The sequence below is a fragment of the Mirounga leonina genome, unplaced genomic scaffold (assembly GCF_011800145.1).
Source record: "Mirounga leonina isolate KUSES-001 unplaced genomic scaffold, KU_Mleo_1.0 Mir_91, whole genome shotgun sequence".
Classification (NCBI taxonomy): domain Eukaryota; kingdom Metazoa; phylum Chordata; class Mammalia; order Carnivora; family Phocidae; genus Mirounga; species Mirounga leonina.
The window spans coordinates 47,144,018-47,170,696 of record NW_023270839.1 but is presented as its reverse complement, the minus strand read 5'-3'; the positions used below and the strand labels follow the sequence as shown (position 1 = coordinate 47,170,696).

Sequence of the window (26,679 nt, the reverse complement as noted above, 5' to 3'; positions counted from 1 at the left end):
CGCAGCACAGGGTTGCGCACCAGGCAGCTGTAGGTGCCATTGGCGCCCAGCACCACCCTCAGGACGCTGCGCACGTCGAACAGGCCCTGCTCGTTGGCCATCTGCGACGTGGTCACGTTGCCCGTCAAGGGGGCGCCCTGCCCGTCCTGCCAGAACACCTCGGCCTCCGGATAGCCCCGGTAGCTGGAGCACGTGATGGTCACCATGTCCCCAGGCCGCAGGTCCTTGTTGGGCTCCAGGGTCATGCTGGGCTTCGAGTAGGGAGCTGGAGTGGGGCAGAGGGTAGAGGGCAGAGGTCGAGGTAAGGCAAGGACGGGACGGGGGGAGTCTCAGGGGAGGAAAGGGCACCTGGAGGGACAGGGCTCAGCACTGGGGCTTGAGTTACGGGGTCAGTGGTGGCGCAGTGGGTGAGGGGCTGCGGGAGGTGAGGGATGAGGCGAGGGGAGGGCGCCCCGTCCCGGCGCTCACCGGCCACCTGCAGGCTGACTGCGGCGCTGCCGAAGTCCCGGATGCTCACGAAGCAGGTGAAGCTGCCCTCATCAGCCACGCGCACGCGCTGCAGCCGCAGGGACGCGTTGCCCTGAGCCAGCAGGTCCGGGAAGAGCGCCGTGCGGTTGGCGTAGGCGCTGCCCTGGTCCCGGCCCTCGGCGAAGCTGTGCACCAGCTGCTTGGTGTCCGTCAGCTGCCAGATGAGGTTGAGCTGCGCCAGGCTGAAGCCGGGTTCGGACGAGAAGGAGCAGCGCAGGGTGGCGTCGGTGCCCACCAGGGCCACCACGGGGTCCTCGGGGACCTGGACCTCCACGGCACCTGGGGGCGGTGGGATGCGGCAGTGAGGAGGGGTGGGGCCACTGGGAGCCTCCCTAGTCTTCCTCCCCTTCCGGGTTAATTCCAAGCCCGTCCACCCCTCCTCCTTTAAAGCCTGAGACCCAAAGTAAAGTTGATTACCTGTGATCCTCATCCAGTCAACAAGACTACAGTAAGCACCTACTATTTGTTGAGCATAAGAGTTAGGAATGCAACAGAGAAGAAGACCAAGGTCACACCCTTACAGAGCTTACCTTTTAATGGGAGCGAGGGACAAACTAAGACACAAATTCGCATTAGCATGGGATTAGGGGTATGAAAGATATAAATAAGTCAAAGGATTAGAGGTGGTAGCTTTTCAAAAATTTGACAGGTATTTTACACCTGTCTGTGCTAGTTGTATTTTTACATAAGTATAGGTTATCTTTTTTTTTTAATTTTTTTTTAAAGATTTTTTTTTTTTAATTCATGAGAGACAGAGCGAGAGAGAAAGGCAGAGGGAGAAGCAGGCTCCCAAGGAGCAGGGAGCCCGATGCGGGACTCAATCCCAGGACCCTGAGATCATGACCTGAGCCGAAGGCAGACGCTTAACCATCTGAGCCACCCAGGCGCCCTCTTTTTTTTTTTTTTTTTAAAGATTTTATTTATTTGACAGAGAGAGACACAGCGAAAGAAGGAACACAAGCAGGGGGAGTGGGAGAGGGAGAAGCAGGCTTCCCATGAGCAGGGAGCCCGATGTGGGGCTCGATCCTAGGACCCTGGGATCATGACCTGAGCCGAAGGCAGACGCTTAACAACTGAGCTACCCAGGCGCCCCAAGTATATGTTATCTTTATTAATCAGAAAGGGGAGTCTAAAAAGGTATATACCAAATGTTAATAGTGGTTTTCTCTGAATGAGAAAGGATCACGAGTGCTTTTTCTTTTTTCTTTTCCTAAATGAACATGATTCGCGTTTATACCCAAAAGAAAGAATGCTCACACCTTTCAGTGGGGTGGTGAGGCACATTCTCACTAAAAGGATATTAAGTTGTGATTTAAACGGAATGAAAAAGAGCCTGACATACAAAAAAGCTAGTGTAAGAGTGTTCCAGGCAGAGGGAACAGCAGGTGGGAAGGCCCTGAGGCAAGATTCAGTTCCCTAAGTGAAAATATCAGGTAGCTGTCCAATGTGGCCGGAGAGTCTGGATGGGAGGGCTTTGTAAGACCAGTAAAGAATTTAGGTTTGCTACATACAATGGGAAGTCACTGCAGGGTGGGGGTGGGGGGGTGGGGGGGTGTGATCCCGCATAATCTGTCTAACAATGCTTACAACTCACTCTGGCTTCTCTGTGGAGAACGGATTAAGGACTATTTCAGTGGTCTTTGTAAGAAATGACGTTGGCTTAGCTCCAGAGGGTGGCGGTGGTATTGGAGAGCATGGGACAGATTCAAGGTTTGTTGATAAGGGAGAACCAACAGGACCTGCTGATGAATGGGAGGTGAGGGGAACACAGGAGCAGGAATCCCAGAAGCCTAGCGTCAACTCATCCCCAGAGGCAAGGCGAGGGCATAGCCAGAGAAAAGCCCCCTGGGGCAGATTCCCCTGTTCGTCCCCTGCCCTTTATCCTGTGGATTGGCAAGCCTCCTCACCCAGTCACCTCTGCCTCCCTTCCAGCTCTTCTTTTAGAGCCCTGGGAAGTTAGGCAGGGGTCCCCAAGCGCTTCCTCTGGGGAGGCACGCTCTCTGGCACTGCCATTCTTGGGTAAGTGTGTGCTTTGGGCACCAGCAAAGCAGGCACACTCAGTGTAAAAATCAGTCTTGACACAAAGCTGACTGGATATAGCAGCCATCAAAAGTTTCTTGCATTTAGAAAAATAATATTTTTATTGCGAATTACACACAGGGAGAAGGTTATCATGATCTTTGCAGTGTGTAGAGGTCTCTAAAGGTCTTATGCTGGCCCTGGATCTCTCACTGCAACAGCAGATGCCCCAGGCCAGCTCTCCAACTGGTGCCCCTCGTAGGGGGCATTTAGGAATGAAACCAGACAAAAGCCCTTTCTCTAGAGAAATCAGAGCTGCAGTGACTAGAGAGTTGCTTCCTCTTTATGACCAGCAGGTGGCACCAGACACTCAGCTTTGTCTTCCCCTATGGCAGAAGAAGGCAGTCTCTCCCTTTGCCAGGGACTGATAAGAATTTAAAATATGAGGATATTATCATTAAAAATAATGCCATTATTGAATGCTGACTCTGTGCCAAGAGCTTTGTGGGAAGAGTTACATCATGTATCCAACATGGTTATCGAGGAGCTACTATGTGGCTGGCATCAGTCCTGGCACTGGGGACAGACCCTGCTCTTTGAGCAGAGCAGACAAGAAGCAGGTAAACATACAACATGTCAGGCAGGGGGAAAGGTTGGGAAGAAGCATGATGAAGTAAGGTCGAGGGTATGGAGAGGTGGTGTGCTATGTTATACAAGGTAGCCAAGAAAACTTTGCTGAGGGGGTGACGTAGGAGCAAAGACCTGAGCGAAATAAAGGATCAAGTCATGCCAATGTGTGGTCATGGAAAGTTCCAGGCAGAGGGAACAGTACGTGCAAAGGCCCTCAGGAGGGAGCACGCACACTGTATGTTTAAGAAACACATTATCACATTAAGTGCTCACATGACCAGTTTACAGAGGAGGAAACGGGCTAAGAAATGCAGAGTAAGTTGCCTATGGAATCCCAGTGGAAATGGGTGGACAGGTGGCAGGGCACAGTGGGAGGAGGTTGGCCAAAACCCTCCCCATCCCTGCGAGACAGACAGGCTTGGCAGGAGCCCTGGTGGGAATGGGCGCCCCCCTTCCAGGCCCCACACTGCTCCCCTCACCTGTGATGCAGAACCACAGTGCTGCCAGGACTGTGGCCAAACGCACACGCACGCCCACACCCTCGCTGGCCCAGTGACCCAGCATCTTCCCGAGAGGCAGCTGACAGCTGGGCTCTCCGTGGTGGAAGGCTGCCCCTGCGTGTGAGGGAGAGGAATTGAGGACTTTGTCTCCAAGGGTCTTCCCCAGGCCCGCCCTCACCTACTGCCCCCCTCCCCCGCCCCAGCTCGGGGAAGGCTGCAGTTGCCCAGTGGCAGGTCCTCCCTCCCACACCCTACAAGGCTCCCCACTGAGGGTTTTTTTTTTTGAGACATGCTAGCTGGCAGGAGGGAACTGAGTCACTGGGGAGGATAGACCAGGGCACACGGGGCAGGGGGGGCAGCTGGGACCCACCCTTTCAGAATTAAGATGTTGTTACAAAATACAAGGAAGATGAGGCAAGTTGGCAAGTAGAGGCAAGGTTGGCCAGCCCAGGGCAAGAATGTGCGCAGGTCAGTTTGGCTCAGTTTGACTCCAGACAACAGCTGGTGGGGAGAGTAAGGGCTGAGGCTGGAGCCAGGCGTGGAGATAGGCTGAAAGGTCTGAAGTTTATCCTGAAGGCAACTGGGAGCCGCTGAAGGTTCTGGAACAGGGGAAAGGATATGGTCAGAGCTGTGCTCCATAAAGATGACTGAGAGCATCTGCAGGATAAAGAAGAGATAAAGCAGGTCTGGGTGACAACAGCAGCACTGGAGGACATGGGGAGAGAGGAAGGGGGCAGTCAGGGTGGCCATGGTTTTGAGCCCAGTGAGCAGGTGGGGCAGTAACTGAGACAGAACATGGAGGCGGTCGGTGTAGGGCGTGGGAAGTTAGCAGTGTTTGTGCAGAAACTTCCAGGGGAGAGTTCTTGGGAGGCAGCTGGTGTCAGACTATGGGGCCCGAGAGAGAGGACACTTGCTAATTGGACACCTTTTAGCGAGTGACTGAGACCAATCAGAAATGGAAGAGGCCCGGCCTGGGGTGAACCCCAGAGGCTGCAATCAGGACTGAGTGAGAGGTAAGTCTGTGGCCACAGGTGAGACCTCCCGGGGCCCAGCCCTGCCCCCGATCCTGGCTGCCCCCCACAGTGTCTGACTTGGGTGGGCTGCATCCACCTTCACCCTGTCCCACAGCTGCTGCCTCACTGTTCACACCATATCCCGATGAAGCCACGTAACCAGTGTGGACTTAGGCTATCCAACACAGTTCAACAAGAACGCAGTTGATTTCACATTCTCACAACCCCCCAGGGAGACAGCCGCATCGACTTGGTCTATTTTGCAAGAGAAAAAAATAAAGCCCCTAGAAGTGAGGTGCTTTTGTTAATGTGATGTAATCTGCCAGTTAGCAAGCTGGGGAGGGTTTGGGTTCCCAACCTCCTGGCACAGCTTTCTGCCCCCCCCCCCCCCCCCGCCCCCCCCCCCCCCCAAGGAGCAGACCTCACCCACAGCCAGCCAGCACCATCATTTTGGTCACAGGCACCCGCCTCAAGCCTTCCAGTCCCAGCCAAGCACCTCCCCGCCCCCAGCAGCTGGCCTGAGGGAGTCCCTCAGCCAAACCGGGTGCATCCTGCCCCCCCCCCCAGCTGTCCACAGCGGGGAAGCCCTGAACAGCCACTTCCTCCCCAGACACTTCCGGCCCAAACCTGGCAACTTCAAAGCCTCACCGCCTGCTGACTCAGCAGCCTTCCCGCTCCATTCATAAAGGCACCCTTGGCGAGCACCACATCCTGCCCTCAAGGGCAACCCCTTGGCCGCAGGAAGAGCTAGCAGGCTGCAGCCTCCGCGCTGTCCCCCTCCCCCACCCCCACCCCAAGGAAGCACCAGGACCTAAGGATTAAGAAACTTCCAGATTCTAAGACTCCTTTCCTCTCTTTCACCCCCAGAAGAAAACCAAGGCCTATCTGTTCTTCCCAGGCCACCTCCCTCCCCCTCCCCACTGCTGCTTATGCCTGCCACTCCCACCCTGACCCTCCAGTGACCTTCCTGAGAGGCCCTGCTATCTCCACTCTGCCCCCACAAACCCCACTCTGTACGACGTCTGCTCTCAGCGCCTAAGATAGGAATCTGTTCACATCCTTACCCATGCTCAAGAACCTTTCGTGGCTCCCCATTTAGTACAGAAGTAAAGCCACTTTCCTCTGGCTGGCACTCAAGACTTTTCTTATGAGGTCTCCATAAATCAAGCTTTTACTCACCAGGGTCTTTTGGGAATGCCTGCCACCTCCATGAATGTGGGGGAGGTCAGGGAGCACCTCCCTCCTGATCAGACCTACCAGGGCTCCACAAGGGCCAAGTCGTCCTTCACTCTAGAGGGAAAATGGGAGGATTTCCAGGGATGGGCATTGAGCTTACCCCCTGTTCTTACCTTCCTAGACTCTGAACCCAGCAAAGTTCCCACTGTCATGGCTTACCCTAGGGAAAAACCTGACAGCCTAGAACCAAGAAGACCTGAGAATTCCACCGCACCAAGAGGTTCCTACCCCAACAGCTGGTCCCCCAGCGACTGAGAGAGGGATGGAGAAACAACTCTCGGAGACAAGGTGCTGCTCAGGGAATGCGAGCATGGCCTGGGAACAGAGAGCCCATCACTGCTCTTCAGGACAGATGGGCTGCCCTTGGAGACACACAGATCTCATGCTGCGTTGGCACCACCTTGCCCACCTTCTCTACAAAGGGGAATTCTCATCCCATGGTGGGACCTGCCCTGGAGTCAGCATGTACCACCCCTCCTAATGAGTCACCAGCCAGCCCTCCCTCCTCCTCTTCCTTCATCCCAGTCTCAGCCAAATGTGGGAACTCCAAAGAGTCCTGCCAAGAAAGAACACACAGTGCTTTGGCTTTCCCCCGGGAAGCAGGACTGAGGGGCCCAGGCCACGCTTGGCCTGAAGGTGCAGCAAGTTCATTCAACCCCAGCAGAGGTGCAGGCACAGGGAAGCTCCCAAGAGAGGACCCAAGATGTGCCTCCATTAAGCCCAAACCAATAAACAAAGGCTGAGACTGGGCTCTTGGTAGAGAGCTCTTGGCTCAAGAGGAATTCCTTGCCCCCACCATAACCGCCCCATATCTCTTAACCCCCTGCCTCCTCCCAATCCCTGCAGGGTCCGCTTAGACAGTGCTTCCCACTAAGAGGGCAAGAAGGGTCAAACCACATAACTAGTGTCGATTTCTGCTAACCAGTATAGCACAGAGACAGAGCTTCTGCAAACAGCAGTTAAGCACCTGGACCAAGCTGTGCCTGAAACAAGTGCACACCTAGACTGTCCAGATACTTGAGTCAATCTTTTTTTTTTTTCTTCAAGCTAGTTTGAGCTAAGTTTCTATTATCTGCAACTGAAAGACTCCTTGAATATACATTTGTTTGTGTATTCAGTAGTGCATTTAACTATTCACTGAGTACCTGGTAGGCAGGCACTGGGGCCAGAGATGACTAAGCTATGTGTCTGTCCTCAAGGAGGCTGCATTCCAGTCAAGGAGTGCCTGTGATTCACTGCACTTCAATACAGTACATTATTTAAGATACAGTGAGGGCTACTTGCAGGTACCTCAGAGACATAATAACCCTAAAGGTGAGTCCAGAAAAATGATGAGCAGCATCCCAGGTAGACAGGCTGGGCAGGGTGGCTTCTCGCCATCCCCAAGACACCTGTCCTCCTGGCACTGCCTGAGTGCCTCTCAACCAGATCCCTTTGATCTTAGGGTTCTGGTCACAGCTCTGACACTGCTGTGCAATTTTTAACAGGTGACTTCTCTCTAAACTCCATATGCCCATGTATAAAAGAAACGCTTGGCTGGATCCTAGCGGAACAATATTAGTATGTTAAATCTTCATGTACTATATCCTTGAGGTCGAGCCAATTAGCTGCCATGCAGGTCACGCTAAAATGTACAAAATGACTGTGGCAGAAACCACTCATTTCCCCCTCATATCTGTTCTCCTCTTCTGTAGAATTTTTAGTTGGGCACATGGCCACTCAGCTGAAGACTACAGATCCCAGCCTGCCTTGTGGGGGGAAAGGTGTGTCCGGGTGACCATCTTCTGGCTAATAGGATGTGAGAGGAACTGATGTGTACAACGTCTGGGTCAGACCCTTAAAGAGAGAGAGCACACCCTCTCTTGTCTCCTCCCCTTTCCCACTAGCTGGAACACAGCTGTGGTGACCATCTGAGACCATGCTGCCAAAGGCAACACTCTGGGGACTTCAGAACAGCAAGACCCAAGGCCCTCGGATGGGCTGCAGTATCAGCCCTGGACGGACCTGGCCTGTCACATGGGTGAGAATAAGCATCTACTCTAGCGTCACTGTTATTTTGGGTCTTTCTGACAGCATCTGAAGTGACTAATTTAGGGAGCCATCCCTCCCCTCCTTTCCCTCCTTCTCTCTCCCGCTCTTCCCACCCCATGAAAATTGCCACTGCTCGGAGAGCGAGAAAGGAAACCACATCTAGAATAGGTGTTTCAAAATACAAACTGGACGCTATCTCCTGAGTCACTTGGTGATGCCGGGGCCGGGCTCAGGGTAGGTGTGACCTGGCTTGGGGACTGTTTTGTTTGTATGGGAGGGAGGGGCTGAGAAAGTCAAGGGTGTCCTGAAGGCCTGAACAAGTGGGCACTTGGGGGCACACATCATACGATGGGGAGACCTGGAAATGAAGCACGTGTAGGAGGAAGAACAATTCCTACTGGGCTTGAGCTACAGAGCATCCATGCCAAATGCCACATGGACTCCTGGACACACGGAGCTGGAGCTCAGAACAGCACGGGGAGCTACCCATGCATTGGGAGTGATGGGAGCCAAAGTTGGGATTGTTGAGGGAGATTGTGGAATGAGGAGAGGTCCCCCAGCAAATTCTGAAGAATCTGCAGAGGTTAATGGTCAAGTCTCAGAATAGGGAACCTCTCTCGGGCCACCCTCACGACCCGTTTGCTCCCTCCAGTGATGGATACCCACAGCCTCCCGAAGAAATCCGCTGTTTGGGGTGGCCGTCACTGGGGAAAGCTCTGCCTTGTCCTGAGCCCAAATCTGTCTCCCGTACCGCCCCTTTCAGTCCTCCTTCGACCTTGTACTACAAGTCTGCCCCCTCCCTGCACGTTTTAGATCTTCTCCCTTGACGAGGCCACCCTGGGCAGCCATGCCACTTTGTTCACCAAAATAACCCAAAATAATAGACTATCAAATCTGTGGCGAAAGACTGAGAGCCATTTACTCGCATTGCTGCAGATCGTCACCTCTGCCATCCTCTTCTGATGGACCTGGGGAAGAGCTGGAATTTTATGGGATAGTTCATTTGCGTCACTGTTATATTTCATCCACTTAAGCCAACTCCGTCACCCCAACTGCCACAATCTTTCCTTTTAAATCGTGGCAAAACACATGGAGTGTGAGGTTTACCCTTTCAACCATTTGAAATGTGCGGTTCAGTGGGGTGAGGTGCAGGCACAGTGTTGTGTGATAGCGATAGGCACAGGAGATAGCGTCCATGTCATGATCTTTTTGTAGCACTGTTGTGACACTTCCTGGCACCTAGAAGGTGCTTGATAATTTTGTGGTCGGTGAAAAAAAGAAAAATGAATGTCACCCAGACAGGTTGCTCTCTCCTCGCCGCTTTGTTTCTTGTGTCATCAAAGTCCTCAGGAAGAGGACAGGAATAAGAAGACCCCACAGTCCTTGGTTCTGCCCCTGGATCAATGCCCTTCCACTGTTCAGGGCTCTGGGATTAGGAATCTCCCTCTTCGTGCTGCCATTCAACTGCCCATCACAGGTCTTATCCCTGCTTCTGGCGGATAGTCCCCACCAGTCAAGTGGGGAAGAACCAGGAAGAAAAAGGCTCCTCTGAAGAAAATGGACTCCTCTTCAAGTGCTCCATTAATAACTGGTTCCAGGATTTTGTCAGGGATTAAGGACTCGATCACCAATCTGTTGTTCTCATAATCTGCCTTCTTCCCCGTAAAAGCAGTTATTTGCTCATCTCAAGTCTACCAGCATTCATTTATCCACTCACACAACAAACATGATGAAGTATTATGGGCATGGAGGGTCAAGCAGTTCCCTGGAGGAGTGGGCCCCCATGGCATACTCTGAGAAGAGAGGGCCTCTGGGGAGTGGCTGTCGGGAGATGGGGCACGGGAGGTGGTCAGGGGTTGCTTAAGGATGGATTCTATACACAGTGGGAGCCCGTGGAGGGCTACGACCCCACCCCCGCCATCTACCCCAGTTGTCCTGAAATACCCCTGACAGCTTCTCAGATATCTTATCTCCAAGTTCACCCCACACCAGGACGATCCCAGGGGCCAGAAGACAAATCCACTGAAAGCAGATTATCACCTCCCTACCTGGCCTGAACTTTCCTTCTGAACAGCCTCTGCAACTTCTTTCTTTGACAAGAAAGACAACAGATGCTGAGCAGACCTTCTCTGCCTTCAGCAGTCAGTCTTGATACTCTTAGCAACTTTCCTCCATATCCTTTATTCTAGAGTGCCTCTCTTGTTCTACACTGATTCCTTCTGATGACAGGGCTCCCTGGTCCTGCAGGGAACCCAGTCCATGTGATGCTGGTGGGGCTGACCGCCTGCCTCGGGCCTTAGCAGGTGACCGGACCTGACTCATCAGAGAACCCTCGGGGATTGGCTCCAGAATGGGCCTCTGAGCCAAACCACACCCAGTCAGACTTCCCAGGGCTGTTCTGCTGGCGTGAGCGTTAAAGACTCTTTCTGTAAAGGTCCAGATAGTAAATATTTTAGACTTTGCAGGCCATCTGATATCTGTCACAACTACTCAACCCTACCATTGTAGCAGGGAGACAGTCATAGACAATGTATAAATGAATGAGCAGAGCCGTGTTCCAACCACAACTTTATTTATGGACACTCAGATTTGAATTGCATGTAATTTTCATGAATCGCATGATTTTTTTTTCAACCATGACAGGCGTAAAAACCATTCTTAGCTGTGGGCTATACAAAAACAAGCGGCAGAAGGTTTGGCCCATGGGCTGTAGTTTGTAGGAACGGGTTTATGGACACACTAGCTCCAGTCTCCGAGACTTCCAGCTAGCAGCAAAAATGGGAACCAGTAGGGACCTGGTATGTTAATGACGACGCCTCTATGTAATGGAATAGCATACAGCTTTTTAAAAGAACGTGTACTAATGTGGATATAAGTCCATGCCATATGTCACGTAAGTCAAGTACACTGTCAACTGTATGACCTCATTTCTGTATTAACAGATGGCCCCATGGCCCCAGGTCTGGTCCCCTACCTCTCTCTCCATCTCAGCATCACCTGTAGTCCAGTGCACAGCCTTCCTCCTCCAGCACTGAACCTCTTGGGGTTGGCCCCCAAGCCTTCTCCTCAAGTCTCTCTACTATTTTTTCCTAGATGATTTCATCCACTCCCATGGCTTTAAATATCGTTTATATGCTGGCAACTCCTAGATTTTCTTCCCCAAGCCCACACCTCTCATCTGAGCTCCAACTGTCCCCTAAAGATCTCTTTGCCAGTGACTCATAGGCATCTCCCTCTTAACATGGCCCTCTTCAAACTCTTGATCTCCCCTCAAACCTGTTCCTCCCTCGCTCTTCCCGCTCGGGAAGGGCACTGCTCTCTACCCTCCACTCAAGCCAGAAACCCGAGTTTCTCTCGCCTCTACAATGCATCACACCAAGAACAACCATTCCTGACCCCAAAATATATCTTCGGGCTCGGCAAACTATAGCCCGAGCCCCAAATCCAGCCTGCTGCCCGCTTTTGTTCAGCGCACCAGTTAAGAAAGGGTTTACTTTTTTAAACGGTTGGAAATCAAAAGAAGAATATTTCATGAGACACAGGAATTGCATGAAATTCAAATCTCAGTGTCTGTAAATAAAGTTTCGTTGGAACGTAGCCACATTTCCTTTCCGTATTTTCTGCGACTGCTTTTGCAGACGATGGCAGAACCGAGCCCTTGCAATCGGTGCAAAGCCTGAAATATTTACTTTCTGGCCCTTTGCAGAAAAAGTTTGCCGACGCCTGATACAGCTTCACCCTTTGTTTCTCTCCACTTGTGCTGCTCTCTCCGCCCTGCCAAGTCCTCATCATCTTGCCTGGCTGACCACAAAAGCTTCTTCACTGGTCTCTCTACTTGCCCTCTCGTCAACCCACCGGGTTCTATACCCCAGCCTTGACTCTACACAGCAACCAGAATAACTGCTATAAAAACCTAAACTGCATCAGGCCATCACTTCCAATTTTTAATCAGCTCCTCCATGGCCCAAAGACCCCTACCTGCTCTGGCCTTGCCCACCTCCCCAGCCTCACTTCCTCCTATTTGCCCATCCCCACAGGGACCTCTTCTAGGTCCTACAAAAGGGGATCCTCTTCTCATGGGTTTTTGCAAACCCAGTTCCTTCTTCCTGGATGACATGGGGAATACCTCTTTATCCTGAAAGTCACCTTGGCAGAAAAGCCAGGCAGAGATGGGCCACTCCAGGGGAGTCCCTGTTATTCATTACACAGTTTTCTTCTCCTCTGGATAGTGAACCCAACCCCAGGATGTGGGAATGAGGGCAAGCATCTACTCCTACTTCTTAGTTGATACACTTCTGTGACTTTGACAAAGAGCATGTAATTCCTTTGCAATTAACAAAAAGGAAAACAGCAACTTGGGAGACTTTTATAGATTTCAGACCAGGCTCCATCCCTCACTTGCTAGGTTCCCTAGGGCAAACCTCTCTGGGTCTTTGGCTCCTCAGCTCTCAAAGGAAGGTCCCACAACCATCCTGTGCTGGTGTTATCACAAGAGGCTTCATGAAAGAAGCGAGCCCTGGTGTTTAAGGAGATGACTTTGGTGTAGGAGATACAGTTTCAAATCCAGACTCTGCTACTTCCTAGTCATGAGACTTTGGGAAAACATCTTCTCTGACCCTCAGTTTGCTCATTTATAAAATAGGGACTATAAATTACACTCCTAGAATGATTATAGGACAGCTGGGAATAGCCCCCCCACCCCCCTTGACCTTCCCTTTTCCTGATAATCTGAGTCAGTTTGGGCCTTTTGTGTTCTTAAATGGAATCATTAAGCCACCTTGCCTGCCCCGGGGGTATAGCTTAGGTTCAGGAGCAGGCAGCCCTGGGTTCAAATTCTGACTCAAAAGTTTTGCTAGACACATGACCAAGTATAAATGACTTAACCTCTTTGAGACTTGATTCCCCACCTCTAAAACGCAGTAACAACCCCTACCCCATAAGGGTTGCCATGAGAATAAGACCATATGCAGAAAGGACTTGGGAAAGCACTTAGCACCCACAAACAGCGGTAACAATTATTCCTGCAGTTATTATTGCCGTAGTCATGGGGACAAGGCCTCCTGGGCGCCCCTGCACTGAGTGTCACCCCCCCAGCCAAGAGCTCCTCTGTCGGGCTATACACCCCCCCAGCACACATTCCAGTATCTCCCCGGGGAAGCCCCGGTTCCTGGGAGCCCACGTTGACTTTAGGGTGACTTGGGAGCCCTGCTTCTCAGAGATACTATCTTTTCCTACTCCAGGGCTCTGGAAAAAATGCTTCTCATTCCCCACTCCTAGCAGGTTTCCCTGTGACATACTCTCTGCATGCCTCAAGAAGGCCAAATACCCAAAGGAATTAGGGGTGTGGAGGAGGCATCCATTCTCTGGACCACAAAGAGAATGAGAGGGAGAGTGGGGGCAACAGGCTGGGAGCACGGCTCAGACCTGGAGGGTCAAGGAGGGACTCCGGAGGCACCCATATGCTGAAGACCAGGGCTCTGGAAAAGCAAGCACTCCCACGGATGGCTTGGACTGGGATACCTAGGTCAGGCCTGCCCTCTCCCCAGCTCTCCAGATGAGTTCTCCCTGCCTTGCTGCGGGGCCCGTCTTGCCAGACTCCAGAACGAGGGGTGAAGCCCATGCCTGCCTCCAGAGTGGCAGAAAGACAGACAGCATCCCAGCTCCAGCACATGCCTCTGCATGTGTCTTTGGGCACATGACTTCCCCTTTCTGGGCTCTGGCTTCCCCCTCTATACCATGGAGCTAATGACACTCCACTTCGGAGGACTGACATGATTAAATGTCTGTGAAGCATCCGGCACAACCCCACCCCCAAAACCTGGAAACTCAATGTTCCTAGCTGGAACCTCATACTGCAGGGGTGGCAAAACTGGGGTGTGGCAGCCAGGGGGTGCAGAAAAACACACGGGGCCCTGTCCCAGATGTTTCATGCATCTGAGACCAAAGGAAATTTCTCATGGATCACATCAACCAGTTCCCACCCTCCTACTTCCCGCAGGCTCAGGCTATGCCTTCCCCTTCTGCTAGTGGACCTCCCTGGCACTCCTGCCCTGGGGTGCGGAAAGAGGACAGCAATGAGAAGTGGCCACCCACTCAGAGGATAAGCTCATGGGCAGTGACATCATCCTGCCTGCCCTTCTTCCTCCTCCCCATGACCCCATGACTCAAGTCCACAGCCTCAGGCCCCATGTGGTCATAATCTGGGAGGCTGTTTGGATTTGGATCATTTTTCTTCACACTCAAACCCCACACATCCAACCAAGAACCAGCCAGCAGCAGGCCAGAGACTTGTTCTACAACACTTTCTAGGAGTGTCCTTAGGTGCTGTGGAATCCCAACTCACAGCTCTATGGTCATCCTGACAATCTGACCCCAAGCTGTATTGCTTAGCTCACGGTCAAGGCCAAATCCTGCTCCAAAAAATGAAGATTTATGGTTCCAGACAAGACACGACTACAGATTAAGGATGGAGGAATTCCCCCAGGAAGGCTCAGAAGTCAACCTCACCAGAGTTAAGGACACAGCCTCCTCAGAAGGGACGACGCCTCTATAAATGGCCTTTCCACAAATGTTCAAGCACCCAACCTGGCTGTCCAGGCATCTGAGCATCTCAGACAGTCAGCCGATCTGCTTTCATTGGGTGACTGGTCAGAGCTGCAGAAGGCCAGGGACAGTAAGGAAAAAGAGGTCCACAAATCCCAGCACCCCTTCCCGCCCTCAGGCTTGCATTAACACCCGCTTCTCACCTCTAACAAGCCGGATGGTCTGATTTCTTGCAGCAGGAGAGTCTGGAGTAAATTGGAAAGCTCACTGAAGGCAAGCAGGAGAAACCACCAGTGATGTCATTGAAGAGAGGGAAGAACTCCAAACAGCAGTCAAGGGATCAATAAAAGCATGGCTGAAGCCACTTAGTGCAAAGCCCACTCCCACAAGAGTCCCCTCGCCCTACAGCCCCTTATTGCAAAATCTGACACATAGCACTGACTCGAAGTCAAAATTTGACAAAAACTGACAAAAAATTTCACTGATGTCAGGAGTATCCCGACGTCAGACTATGATGTACGTAATATGGGAGAGAAAGATTTCCAGGCTCGATAGTTAAAATCAGCGTTAGTGCTAAAGCTCAGGATCTCTAGATATCAGGGAAATGTACTCACCCCAGATATTCCCATTCCCAAATGAGCTGGAAATATGAGCCATCACTCACACCCTGCAGCCCCAGAGCCCTCCTTCACCCCTCCCCACCACTCAGATGGGCCCAACCCATCAGACAAGTTTCAGCTTCAATTTCAAGTTTAGACTTCAATTTCCCTCAGTCTCCAAAAGCGTCCCACCTACGTGCAGGCCCCCAAACTGCAAGGAAGGCTGCACAGCATCAGATTTCCTAGGGATTTCTGGGAGGCCAGAGGGAATGAGAGGAGGCTGCACTAAATGAAGAACTCTCTTAAAGACAGAACTGCTTCATTACTTTCTAATAGAGAAGCCAACTGCTAAAGACATGCATGTAAGAAAAGGACCCAGGCCTTAATTTAATGATGAAACTGACTCATTTACAATTATCCACATCCAAGTTGAAGGCAAATAGTTTTTCTCAATTAGGTCAAACAAACACTTCCCCTATTCCCCCAATCGTTTCTACGTTACTCTTTGCCTAACGTTTTCCCTCAGTGATAGACCCATCCATATCTGAGTCATCTGTCACGCATTTCTCATTAGGGCAGGTCTGGCTTAGAAATAAATCCCCTTTTCTGGCAGTTCGGGGCCTTCGGCCACCAAACCTGCCAACTCCCTCGCTAAACAGCATTCTCAGGGCCTCGGGGCACTGAGATTCAACTCCCTCCCCTATAGGGTGTCCCCACCCTGGGTCCCCACCTTCGGGACACCAAGTTCCCCACCTCCTCTCCGTCCTACCTCCCCCACCATCTCTTGGAGACTTCCCCGAGCTCAAATTACCCCATCCTGCTCCCTCCTGTTCGCCTCCCACCCCCAACACCTATTCACCCCTTCACCCAGGTCAGCCGTCCCTACCTGTTCTTTTCAGAATCTGTCCCCCTCCCGCCCACTGCTGCCCGCGTAAGTCCTCTTTACTCCGTCCTTCAGGGCCAAGAAGAGTGGGCCCGCTTCCCCAACCGTCCCGGGCAGCTTTCCCTCCGCGGAGCTGGGACTCAGGGTGTTTTCCTCTGCAGGGCCCTCTGGAGGGCCTGGGAGACCCTGCTTCCCTGCTAACCCCGGCTGGCTTCGTTGAGCTTTCCAGAATCATCAACACAGTGACAGATCTGCCCCCCCATGCCCCTGCACGCCCCGGGCCCGGGTAATCACAAGCACCCACCAGCCTCCTCCAGGACCTGCCGGGGGAGAGCAGGTCCCACTGTGCCCCAGCCCCCTCGGCGGCAAGCTTGGGGCGGGGTTGGATTGTGGCGGCCCCGGCTGCCTGGGGCCCGGAGCCGGGCTGCGTCGCGGACCCGGGGAGGGTCCTGGGAGGGAGGGCACAGCACGCGGTCCGGCGGCCCCGCACCGCTCGGCCGCGGACAAAGGCCGCCCCCACCCGCGCGGGCCCGCGCCACGCAAGCACTCACCGCGCCGCGGCCGGCTCTGGGGACGCGGGGACGCGGGGACGCGGCGGAGCGCTGCCGAGTCGCCGCCGCCGCGAGGCCGGGCCCGAGTGGGGGTCGGGGGCGGCCCCGCGAGGCCGAGGGGCGGGGCGGGCTGGAGGAAGCCGCGGGCCCGGAAAGGCAGCCCGGGTGCGCCCGAGGCCGGATTGGCCCCGCGGCGGCGGTCGGGCGCAGAGGCCTGAGCCCGCCCGCTGGGCAGGGCATCGGCTCGGACCCCGCCCCTGACCCCAGACCAGATCCTGGACGCCGGCCAGGGGGCGCTGGTCTGCCCGTGCCCCTCCCCCGCCGCGTTCCGCCACTCCCGAGTTCCGACGTGTATTTTCTCCGAGAGGGGACAGGTGACTGCCCGCTGACCACCCCACCCTCCAGGCGGCTGGCCGCAGAGCCGGATCCCGTGGGCCGACCCCAGTCCTGTGTTCTCCCTCCGCCCCGGGCTGGTACCGCGGCCTGGAAAGGGTTAACTCGACTGCGAGGAATTAAGAGCTGCAGGGAGCTCTCTATAAATACAGTGTCGTGGGCGCCTGAGCCAACCGCAGGGTAATTTCCACTGAGCTGGTTTTCCTCTTTTCCTCCCACCCACGGCCACCCGACCAGCCCTGCCCCCAGCCCCAGGCCAGGCTCCAACAGGGGGAGCAGCTCTGATCCCCGTGCCTGGGCTCTGTCCTTAGAGGCCCCAGCTCCAGCCTGGGAGGAGATGGGGGGTCAGGGGCTTGCCTTCGCACATCCTGTCTCTGCACCTGCTCTCTGACCTGTTCTTCATCAGTTAGGGACAGGAACAGCTAAAGTGTAGCAAGGCTTCTGGGGCCAGGGTCTAGACTCGGAGCTTTCCCTGCTGGGCCTCTTTAGATCCTCACAACAGATAGATAATGTGATCCCCGTTTTACAGGTGAGAAACCTGAGTGAGGCTGGATGAAAGGACTCTAACCTCGTGCTTTTGCCAGGCCCACCACCAAGTGGCAGCAGAGAAAGGGGAGGGGGCTCAGGAAATAGAATGAATGCATATGCATCTCTGTAAGCTGTTGTAACCACTTGTAAGCTCTCATTTAATATTCACAACTCAGTGAGGGGAATACCATTATTATCCTCATTCTGACAAATGAAAAAATTGAGACACAAACAGATTAATAACTTACTAGAGGATAAACTATTAAGTGGAGAAACAGGATTTGCCCCCTTGAATTTAAGTGCTGAATGCAAATTTAATTCTGTGCCGTGTGTGTGTGTGTGTGTGTGTGTGTGTGAGCAGCTCCGTATTTGAATCTATGTGCGTATGTGTTTCTGAATGTCAGTTTAATAGCAGCTATGCCTATGTAACTGCTTCTAGGGAGGGGGGAAGAGAGCAGGGGTTCAAGGCCCGGCCATCTGGCCCAGAGTCCCCAGAGGTCATGAGCCTCCCCAACCAATCCACACTGCTCCTCCTGCCCTATCAGGGTCTGTCCAGCCTGGGCCTGACCTCATAGATCTCAGGATGAGCAGCCCCCACCAGGCCCCACAACCTGGGGAGAAACATCCAAGGAAGAGGTGTCCTTAGGCTGAGAGAGCCAGGATCCCTGCAGCAGGACCCTGGAGGTGGCATAGAACCAATCTAGAAGAATGTACTGTCCTTCCCTCCACCAAGAGTCAATCCTGTGCCAGGTGCCCTGCAGTGGCGACCCAGGTCCTGTCCCAGAGGATTTACAGTCCGGCCGCAGAGGTATGATTCAGCCGTGATGGACAATGAAGGAACAGCACAGCACAATTTATATTGGTGTGGAGCAGGCGGGGGAGACTTTTATCGTAATTGCTTGAAAGAATCAGGTCAGGAGGGAAGGAAGAGAGTATTGCCTCTCATTACTGGAAGCAGTGGCTTGAGAGGGTGCTGATCCCCCTGAAAGTGTAAACAGCTAGGGCAGGGAATAGACAGAGTGTCTGCCGGACAGGCTCGGCTGAGACTCAGACACCTGGCCTTGACACAAACAGCTGGAGTGACCATCCCCGTATACAGGAATCTCTGCAGTGCAGAGAGTGTTTTTCTATGCCTAGTCAAAAATACATCATTTCCTAGGCTCCCTTGCAGCTAGAAGTGGCCATGTGACCCACTGTGGCCAATGAAACTCATTGGTTGGGGCTTTGGGAAAAACTTGTTAAAGGAATAGGCTTATGCGAGGGAAGACAGCATGGTGGTTCCTCAACAAAATTAAAAATAGAATCACTATGGGACCCAACAACCCCACTTCTGGGTATAAACCCAAGAGACTGAAAGCAAGGTCTCAAAGAAATATTTGTATACCCACGTCCATAGCGGCATTATTCACAATGACCAAAAAGTAGAAACAATCCAAGTGGCCATCAGTAGATGAACGGATAAACAAAATGTAGTAATACGTATAATGGAACATTATTCAGCCTTAAAAAGGAAGGAAATTCTGACACATGCTACACTGTGGATGAACCTTGAGGGCCCGATGCTAAGTGAACTGAGCCAGTCCCCAAAAAGACAAGTACTGTATGATTCCACTTACATAAGGTCCCCAAAGTAGTCAAATTCCTAGCGACAGAGAGGAGAAGTGTGGTTGCCAGGGCCTGGAGGAGGAGGGGATGGAGGGGTTGCTGTTTAGCGGATACGGAGTTTGTTTTGCGAGATGAAAAGAGTTCTGGAGACGGGTTGCACAACAGTCTGAATGTACGGAACGCTACTGAACTGTGCACTTAGAAATGACGAAGATGGTACATTTTATCGCGTGTATATTTTATCACAATTAAACATTTTCCAAAGTAATAATAAGAAGCAGACCTCACTGGCATGTGCCTTTGCCTTTTGCCTTTTGCTCTTCTTTTTCTTTGTGTGTGAAGTGCAGACATACAACCATTGTAAAGCAGCCATCCTGCAACTCTGGGGACAAAGGCTAAGGGGTGGTGGAGGAGAAAGTCAGAGGCAGTCTGGTTCCCGAAGGCATTGTGGAGCTGCCACCCAGACCCTGGATTGCTGCCAGCCCTTGGCCTCACCCCCAGAGTTGCCATTGCCATTGCTCATTCAGGATTGATTAGGGATGAATAGTGACCCTCAATGGCCTTTCTCCCCAGGCTTGCTGTAAGGAACATCAGACCGTCATTCTGGCAAAGGGAGGGGGTGTTCTGACCCTCTTCCTACTTTCCCCGGAACAGAATTTCTGAGTTGCCGATAAAATTCAGAGACAGCTTCCTTTAGCCTCCTTAACATACAAAAAGACAAGTATTTTCCTCATCTATTTGAATACCCTTAAATCAAGCAAACTGGATTCCCTTAACCTAGCTCTAATGGTGGGGGGTGGGGGGAGGGTAGGCTCCTTAGAGCAGCTAAGCAGCCCATCTTTCAGAAAGCAGCTCAGAGACATTGGCAGGCCTCACCTAAGAACAATACCCAGAACTCTTCATTTCCATAAGAAAGAAGAATCAAGTCTTGGCCACACTGGGGGCCCAAGGACCCGTTTGGGCATTTTTTTTCCAAGTTCCTGTGACACCAGCAACTTGGCCTTGGGCTCCCCTTACTCAGGCTGCACGTTACCTCCCGACTGGTTTGCATTTTCAGGTCTCAAGTCCTTGATGTTTTGGCAAAGGCCACCACCCCACCCAGCCCCAGCCCCACCCACTCATTTAGGGCGCACAGGCTGCCATCTGGAGCCAGCCCGCCAGCCCAGCTGTCTAAGGCAACCAAGTTTCCCCTAAATGACCGGATCCAGTGTAGGGGTGAATATAGAGCATAGTGACCAGTGCACCTTCCTGCTTTCTTATTCCTGGCACTTGAGTGTTGGAGTAGACTTTAGGTGTCTAGATCCAAATACTTCCAGCTGGAAGCATCTGGCCAGCAAAATAGCAGGAGCAGCCTGAAAAAAAGAGCAGAACTGATCCTTCAAGAACAGTTTCCCTCCCCCGCCCCATCCAACACATACACTGCAAAAATAACAAAAGGTCTTCTAACCAGGCTTGTATGACCAGCTGCCCCCATCTGACCCGCTGTCCTCTCTTCTTCCCTGGCCACCCTCTCCAGCATCTGTCCTCCTCCCCTGTCCCGGGTGGTAGCTTTCAGCCCTCCTCCGGCTTTCCTCTTCCTTCTCCGGCCCACGCTTCCGGGCTCCCGATACCAGGAATCCATCATGGAGTCTGTCCCGCTGCTGGAGGGTCAAGGTGGTTGGTTCTCCAAACAGGAGGGCTGGGATGGAGTTAAGAAACAAAACAACAAAAGTAAAAGAGCACTGTGGTGCCAGGAGACATATTCCCTCATATTGGGAGTTGTTTGGGGTTTTTTTTCCTGATGACTTCTAGTCACGTGCAAATGACCCAGTTATCAGCACTTGCCAACCCCGAGAGTGAGGGCCTCCTTCAGTGTTGCATCACAGGGCCCTCATTTATGTCCCCCTGGCCCTGGTCCTGCTCCTAGGTTTGGCCCAGGACAGGTTCAGAGAAGAGAGCACAGAACAGAACAAGTTAGGGGTTCCAGCTAGAAGGATAAGACCAAGAGCCCCAGGCTTGGAGAACAAGGGGCCCCTCATGAGAAGCCAGCAGTGGAGACCTTCCTAGGGAAGACAGTGGATAAACCACTCGAAATCCAGAAATCCTAGTCTCAATCCAGGTGCTAAATTAAATTAAATACTAATATTGCTTTTTCAGTTACGGGGACTCATGATGGCCATGTGGTTTTAGTTGGACTTGCCTGGATATCTTCAGGACATCTGACCATAGTCCCCCAGCCCTGTTACCGACACAAGGGAAAGCTGAGCTGCCCCAATAGTGAAAACGGTTTCTTCTGTCCTCCTGAGTGGGGCATTATTCACCTGCCAGTTCTTTTTTTTTTTTTTTTTTTTTGAGAGAGTGAGAGAGAAAGCATGCAAGTCGGGGGGGGTGCAGGCGGGACGGGCGGGCAGAGGGAAACGGAGAGTCTTTTTTTTTTTTTAAGATTTTATTTATTTATTTATTTGAGAGAGAATGAGTGTATGAGTTGGGGGGAAGGGCAGAGGGAGAAGCAGACTCCCCACTCAGTGGGGAGCCTGACACGGGGCTTGATCCTAGGACTCCGGGACCATGATGTAAGCTGGAGGCAGACACTTAACCAACCAACTGAGCCACCCAGGTACCTGGAGAGAGAGAATCTTAAGCAGGCTCCAGGCCCAGTGTGGAGCCCAAAACAGGGATCGATCTCATGACGCTGAGATCATGACCTGAGCCGAAACCAAGAGTCAGACACTCAACTGACTCGGGCACCCCAGCCAAACCCTCATTTCCAAGATGACTGACTGCCAATCCCAGCCCCTTTCTCTTGCTGGCTTCCCTCAGCCCACTTTCCCTCTCATGTGGAGATATGCAGGGTGTGATGGAAGTGGTCCCTCCTGGACCATGCTTTGGGTATGGCTCGGTGGCCGCTCAGGTCACTGATCCTGGGGAGAAGCCCAGTTTGAGGTAAGCAGGCTATATGAGCTGCAGCGTCCCCAGTCAGTCCTCTGACAGTTTCCCTCCCACCCTGCTTCTGCCACCAGAAGTGGGCTCTCTCTCCACTGGCCCAATCCCCAAGGACACTCACTACATCAGACGTGGGGATTATTTCTTATTGGCTTAACTGCTTTTTCCACTTGTGTGGTTAGCAGTTGCTAATGAATACAATCTTGCGATTGTTTTCTTAAAACAGGATTTTCAGCACAATAACATATTTGGCATCTCTTCTTTCCTCATTTCCCATGATGAGATCATCACAAATATAACTTCTAAAGAAATCTCTGCAACCAGACTTTCCGAGGAAACCCGACACCTCCACAGACAAACCGTGATGGGCCTTGGGTTTCCAAACAGGGCCTTGAGTAGCAGCAGGATTTATCCACTCAGGGAGATGCATGGCCACCTCTGAGGAATGATCCCAGCCTCCCTGGGGTGTCTCCACTCACCCTAGAAATTCCCTGTCCCAATCTGTTGTGTCAGCATTGCTGTCAAAATGTGGTCCCACTTGAGATGAACCATGAGAGACGATGGACTCTGAGAAACAAACTGAGGGTTCTAGAGGGGAGGGGGTGGGAGGGATGGGGTGGCTGGGTGATAGACACTGGGGAGGGTATGTGCTCTGGTAAGCGCTGTGAATTGTGCAAGACTGTTGAATCTCAGATCTGTACCTCTGAAACAAATAATGCAATATATGTTAAGAAAAAAAAAAGAAGAAGAAGAAGGTAGCAGGAGGGGAAGAATGAAGGGGGAGAAACTGGAGGGGGAGACGAACCATGAGAGACGATGGACTCTGAAAAACAAACTGAGGGTTCTAGAGGGGAGGGGGTGGGGGGATGGGTTAGCCTGGTGTTGGGTATTAAGGAGGGCACGTTCTGCATGGAGCACTGGGTGTTATGCACAAACAATGAATCATGGAACACTACATCAAAAACTAATGATGTAAGGTGATTAACATAACAAAAAAAAATTTTTTTAAATGTGGTCCCACTTGATCAACCTTCACACCATCCACGCCTCTGTAAATATTCACACAGCTCCATTCCCTCCCCTAAGGGACAGGGAGTCAATCAGAGGTTGGCCTCTCAAACTGGACAAATCCACTTACTTCCCAGTCTCCTTCAAGAAACATGTGCCAACTTCAACTCTGGTTGGTATTGACATGAGCTGCCCAGTGTTCTCTGCTTGCCCCATGTAATTTCAAGAGTTCCTCAGGGCAGGGCCCCAGCTTATTCTCCTCCAGGCTCCACAGCCAGGCTCCTCTCCCTGAGCCCCATTCCTCCTAACGTTGTAGCTGAAAGAACATTTGAACTCTGGAGTGAATGCCTCAACCTAGGCCAGGGGGAGCAGGGTACAGATGGGACAGTAGGCTGGAAACCAGGACACCAGGGCTCTCCTCCCAGCCCTGCCAAGGACGGCACATGTGATCAGGAGAATGGGTTAGCTGTTCTGGGGTCCCTGCCTCCTTTTCTTCTGAAAGAGTCCTGCACAGTGTCCTCCAGGGCCTGCTGAGTCACCGACTGTTTCTCCCTGAGAGAACCTGAAGGATTTCCGCCTAGGCCCTGAAGCAGGCAGGACTGATGAAGCAGGCTAGCGCATGCACAAGCAGTCTGCAAAGTCAGGAAGAGACCGACAGATTACTTCCAACTTCCCAACCTTTTTACAGGTTGTGCCTACTGTGGCTGACAGATGCCCTTGCTACCCTGAGCCCCCTCCTGGTAATGTGTCAAAATGCTATTGAAGAGGGTCTCCATCCTCACTCCAACCCAGGTCTCCAAGGATGATGCTCTTCAATGCCAGTCTTGGGGTTAGAGGAGGAAATGGGAGGGCAGGAGAGGGGAAGCACTGTGGGCTGGGACTGTGGAGGTTTGGAAAGGGCCCCCAGAGGAGATGGGCTTCTAGATGACCTTGAAGAAGGGGAAGAATTTGATAAGTGAACAGCATCAGAGTCCTGCCGGCATCTAGCACTTGTCTAAGACACTGCACAGGTTGGGAAGACCCTGAGCTGATTACCCTGGTGTGTGCTTCGTGCATCTGAGACCAGGAAAGGGGTCAGGTGGTGGAGGCAGAAGGGGAAAGTTACCCTTGAGAAGAGCAGAGCTGGAAGAAGAGAAATAGCAAGTGGGCCCACATGCCCTGCTTGCCCCTGATGCTGGGGGCGAGACAGGGTTCTCCTACTGAGGCCGGCCCCCTCCTGCGTACTCTCATCTCCTTGAGGACATCACCAATCACTTTCTCTCTTGCATCATCAATCCTTTCACTCTCCCCCGATTCATTCACTCTCTTTCTTGAAGCACTTTCTACTTCTAGAACATTCCCCTCTCTTGCTTTTCTTCTACCTTCACTGGTTGCTCCTTCTAATCTCCTGGGTCCTTCTCTTCCCACCAACCCCTTCATGTTGGGGAACACTGGGACTTAGTACTCAGAACTCTTTTCTTCTGGCTCTATGCCCATTCCCTTGGTCATCTCATCCTCCAATGGCTTTAAATATTATCTATGTGCTGACAACTCTCAAATTTAAATCTCCAGTTTGGAATGTGTCTTGAATTCTGTATATCTGACTGCCTACTCAGCATCTCCACTTGTCTCCAATAATTTCCACCCCCTGTTATGGAAATAAAATAAAACGAAACAAAAAAATTCTTTTCTCCTGCAAACCTCCCCATCTCAGGAATGACAACTCCATTCTTCCAGTAGCTAGGGCCAAAAGCCTTGCAATCATCCTTGATTTTCCTCTTTCTTGCAAACCTCACATTGGCAATCCAACTATATCTACTTTTGAAATATATTCAGAACCAAATGACCTCATTCCACCTCCACTGCTACCACCCTGGTCCAAGCCATCTTCATCACATGACTGTATTGCAATAGCATCCTAATCTGTCTCCCTGCTTTGGTTCCTGTCTGTAGTTTACTATCTACACAACAGCTAGGGTGATCCTCTTAAATATAGGCAAATTTTCATTCCTCCAGATTTCTCCAAAGTAAAAACTGAGTCCTTAAATTGGCTTATAAAGCCCTGCATGATCTGGCCCCCTGCTATTCCTATGATCTCATCTGCCACTCTTCTCTTGCTTCCTCTTCATGCCCCCTTCCTTGTTCTTTGAATACACCAGGCACATTTGCCTCAGAACCTCTGCATGTGCTATTCCCCTTGACTAGGACACTCTCCCTCCAGGTGTCCATGTAGCTCATTCCCTTACTTTTTCCAGGTCTCTGTTCAGACATTACCTTACCATGGAAGGCTTCCCTGACCACCCTATATAAAGTGATACTCACCTAGTCCCCATCCCCAGTTATCTCCAACTCCTTCATTCTGCTTGATTTTTCCCCCTTAGAATTTATTAACCTTCTGACTATATGTTGTTGCTTATGTGTTTATTTTCTGTATCCCTCCATAGAATATGATTTCCATAAGAGTCAGGACTTTGTTTTTGTTCATGCTGTATTCCACCTAGAATACTGCCTGGCACATTGTAGGTGTTCAGCTACAGTTTGTTGAATAAGCAGATGGGTGAATGGAAGGATGAGTAGTTGAAGAGCACACAGATAAAAAAAGGTTACAGTGCTTTTTTCAAGATATGAGAGACCTGAGCTTATGTGCTTATGGGAAGGTACCAAGAGAAGAAGTAGACAAGTTGCATGGGGGAGAAGGGGTATGATATGTGCTACATAAAGATCTCTAAGAAGGCAGAAAGGGACAGGATTCAGAGCCTGGGGGCAGCCACTCCTTCCTTGGGCTGAAGGGAAGGACATTGGAATAATAAGGATGAGAGATGGGAAATCGATGATGGCTCTCAGTTTTCTCCCACAGAACATTTGCTGAGTGCTTGAGTGGTACGGGAAGCTGGGGGCGGATGAGGAGGGTGTGGAATAACAAAATGAAATTTCCCACAAAGTCCTGCTAGAGGAAGGGGGTTTTTGTCAAATATATAGCTCTCTCTTATGTTATTTGCCAAATTTTGATGCTGTGTTGATTGGGAGCCTAAGGAGCTAAGGTCAAGCCTCTGAGAGGCATAAATGAATTTCCAATGGTGTCTCATGGCCAAGGAGGTAGGGTCTAACAAAACTACAACCCCACCCCAATGCAGTTCATTTTCTAATCATATTGTTATGATTGGCCCCTTATCTTATCTGCCTAATAAAGAAAGGGTAAAACATATTTGGGGAAAATATCATCATCTTCAGTCTCAGTTCATGTATATACAATCTCCAGCGTACAATAGATAATTATAAGGCATGTGAAAGGGCAGGAAAATGTGATCACACATTCTCAGGAGAAAAAAATCAATAATAGAAGAAGACCCACAGATACCCCAGATTTTGCAGTTAGCGGACACTTTACTTTATTTTGCAGACAAGACATTTTAAATAACCATTACAAAGAGAAAAATACAAAGTATGACAAAAGTGTTAAAAAGAAAACTTCAACAGAGAATTGTAACCTATAAAAATATCAAACGGACTTTCTGGAACTACAAAGTACAATATCTGTAATTACAAATTCACTGGATGGATTTAAGAGCAGCAGACAGGGTTAATGAACCCAATATCAATATAAATCATCCAAACTGAAGCCCACAGAGGAAAAAAAAAGAATGGAAAGGACAGAGCACAAGAGACATGTGGGACACAATGAAAAGCTTAAACATATGTGCAACTGCAGTC

The 26,679-nt window shown here is 51.4% G+C and overlaps 1 protein-coding gene across 7 annotated transcripts in view; it reads right to left on the bottom strand.

Annotated features, from left to right (window-relative positions):
- Positions 1-16,629, bottom strand: part of CD276 (CD276 molecule) — a 26,074-nt gene extending 9,445 nt beyond the window's left edge. The window contains exons 1-6 of one of the 7 annotated variants that reach the window (XM_034993758.1): positions 16,534-16,628; positions 14,704-14,767; positions 4,048-4,276; positions 3,657-3,791; positions 469-807; positions 1-265 (exon numbers count right to left, since the gene is read on the bottom strand). The exon at positions 1-265 is cut by the window's left edge and continues 89 nt beyond it. In XM_034993758.1, the coding sequence (XP_034849649.1) occupies positions 1-265; positions 469-807; positions 3,657-3,741 (689 nt within the window). In that variant the 5' untranslated portion in view covers positions 3,742-3,791; positions 4,048-4,276; positions 14,704-14,767; positions 16,534-16,628. Of the gene's footprint in view, positions 266-468; positions 808-3,656; positions 3,792-4,047; positions 4,277-14,703; positions 15,640-16,533 lie in introns of those variants that run through there. The other 6 variants (XM_034993757.1, XM_034993763.1, XM_034993760.1 and 3 more) reach the window with 6 other exon arrangements.
- Positions 16,630-26,679: the final 10,050 nt, after the last annotated feature.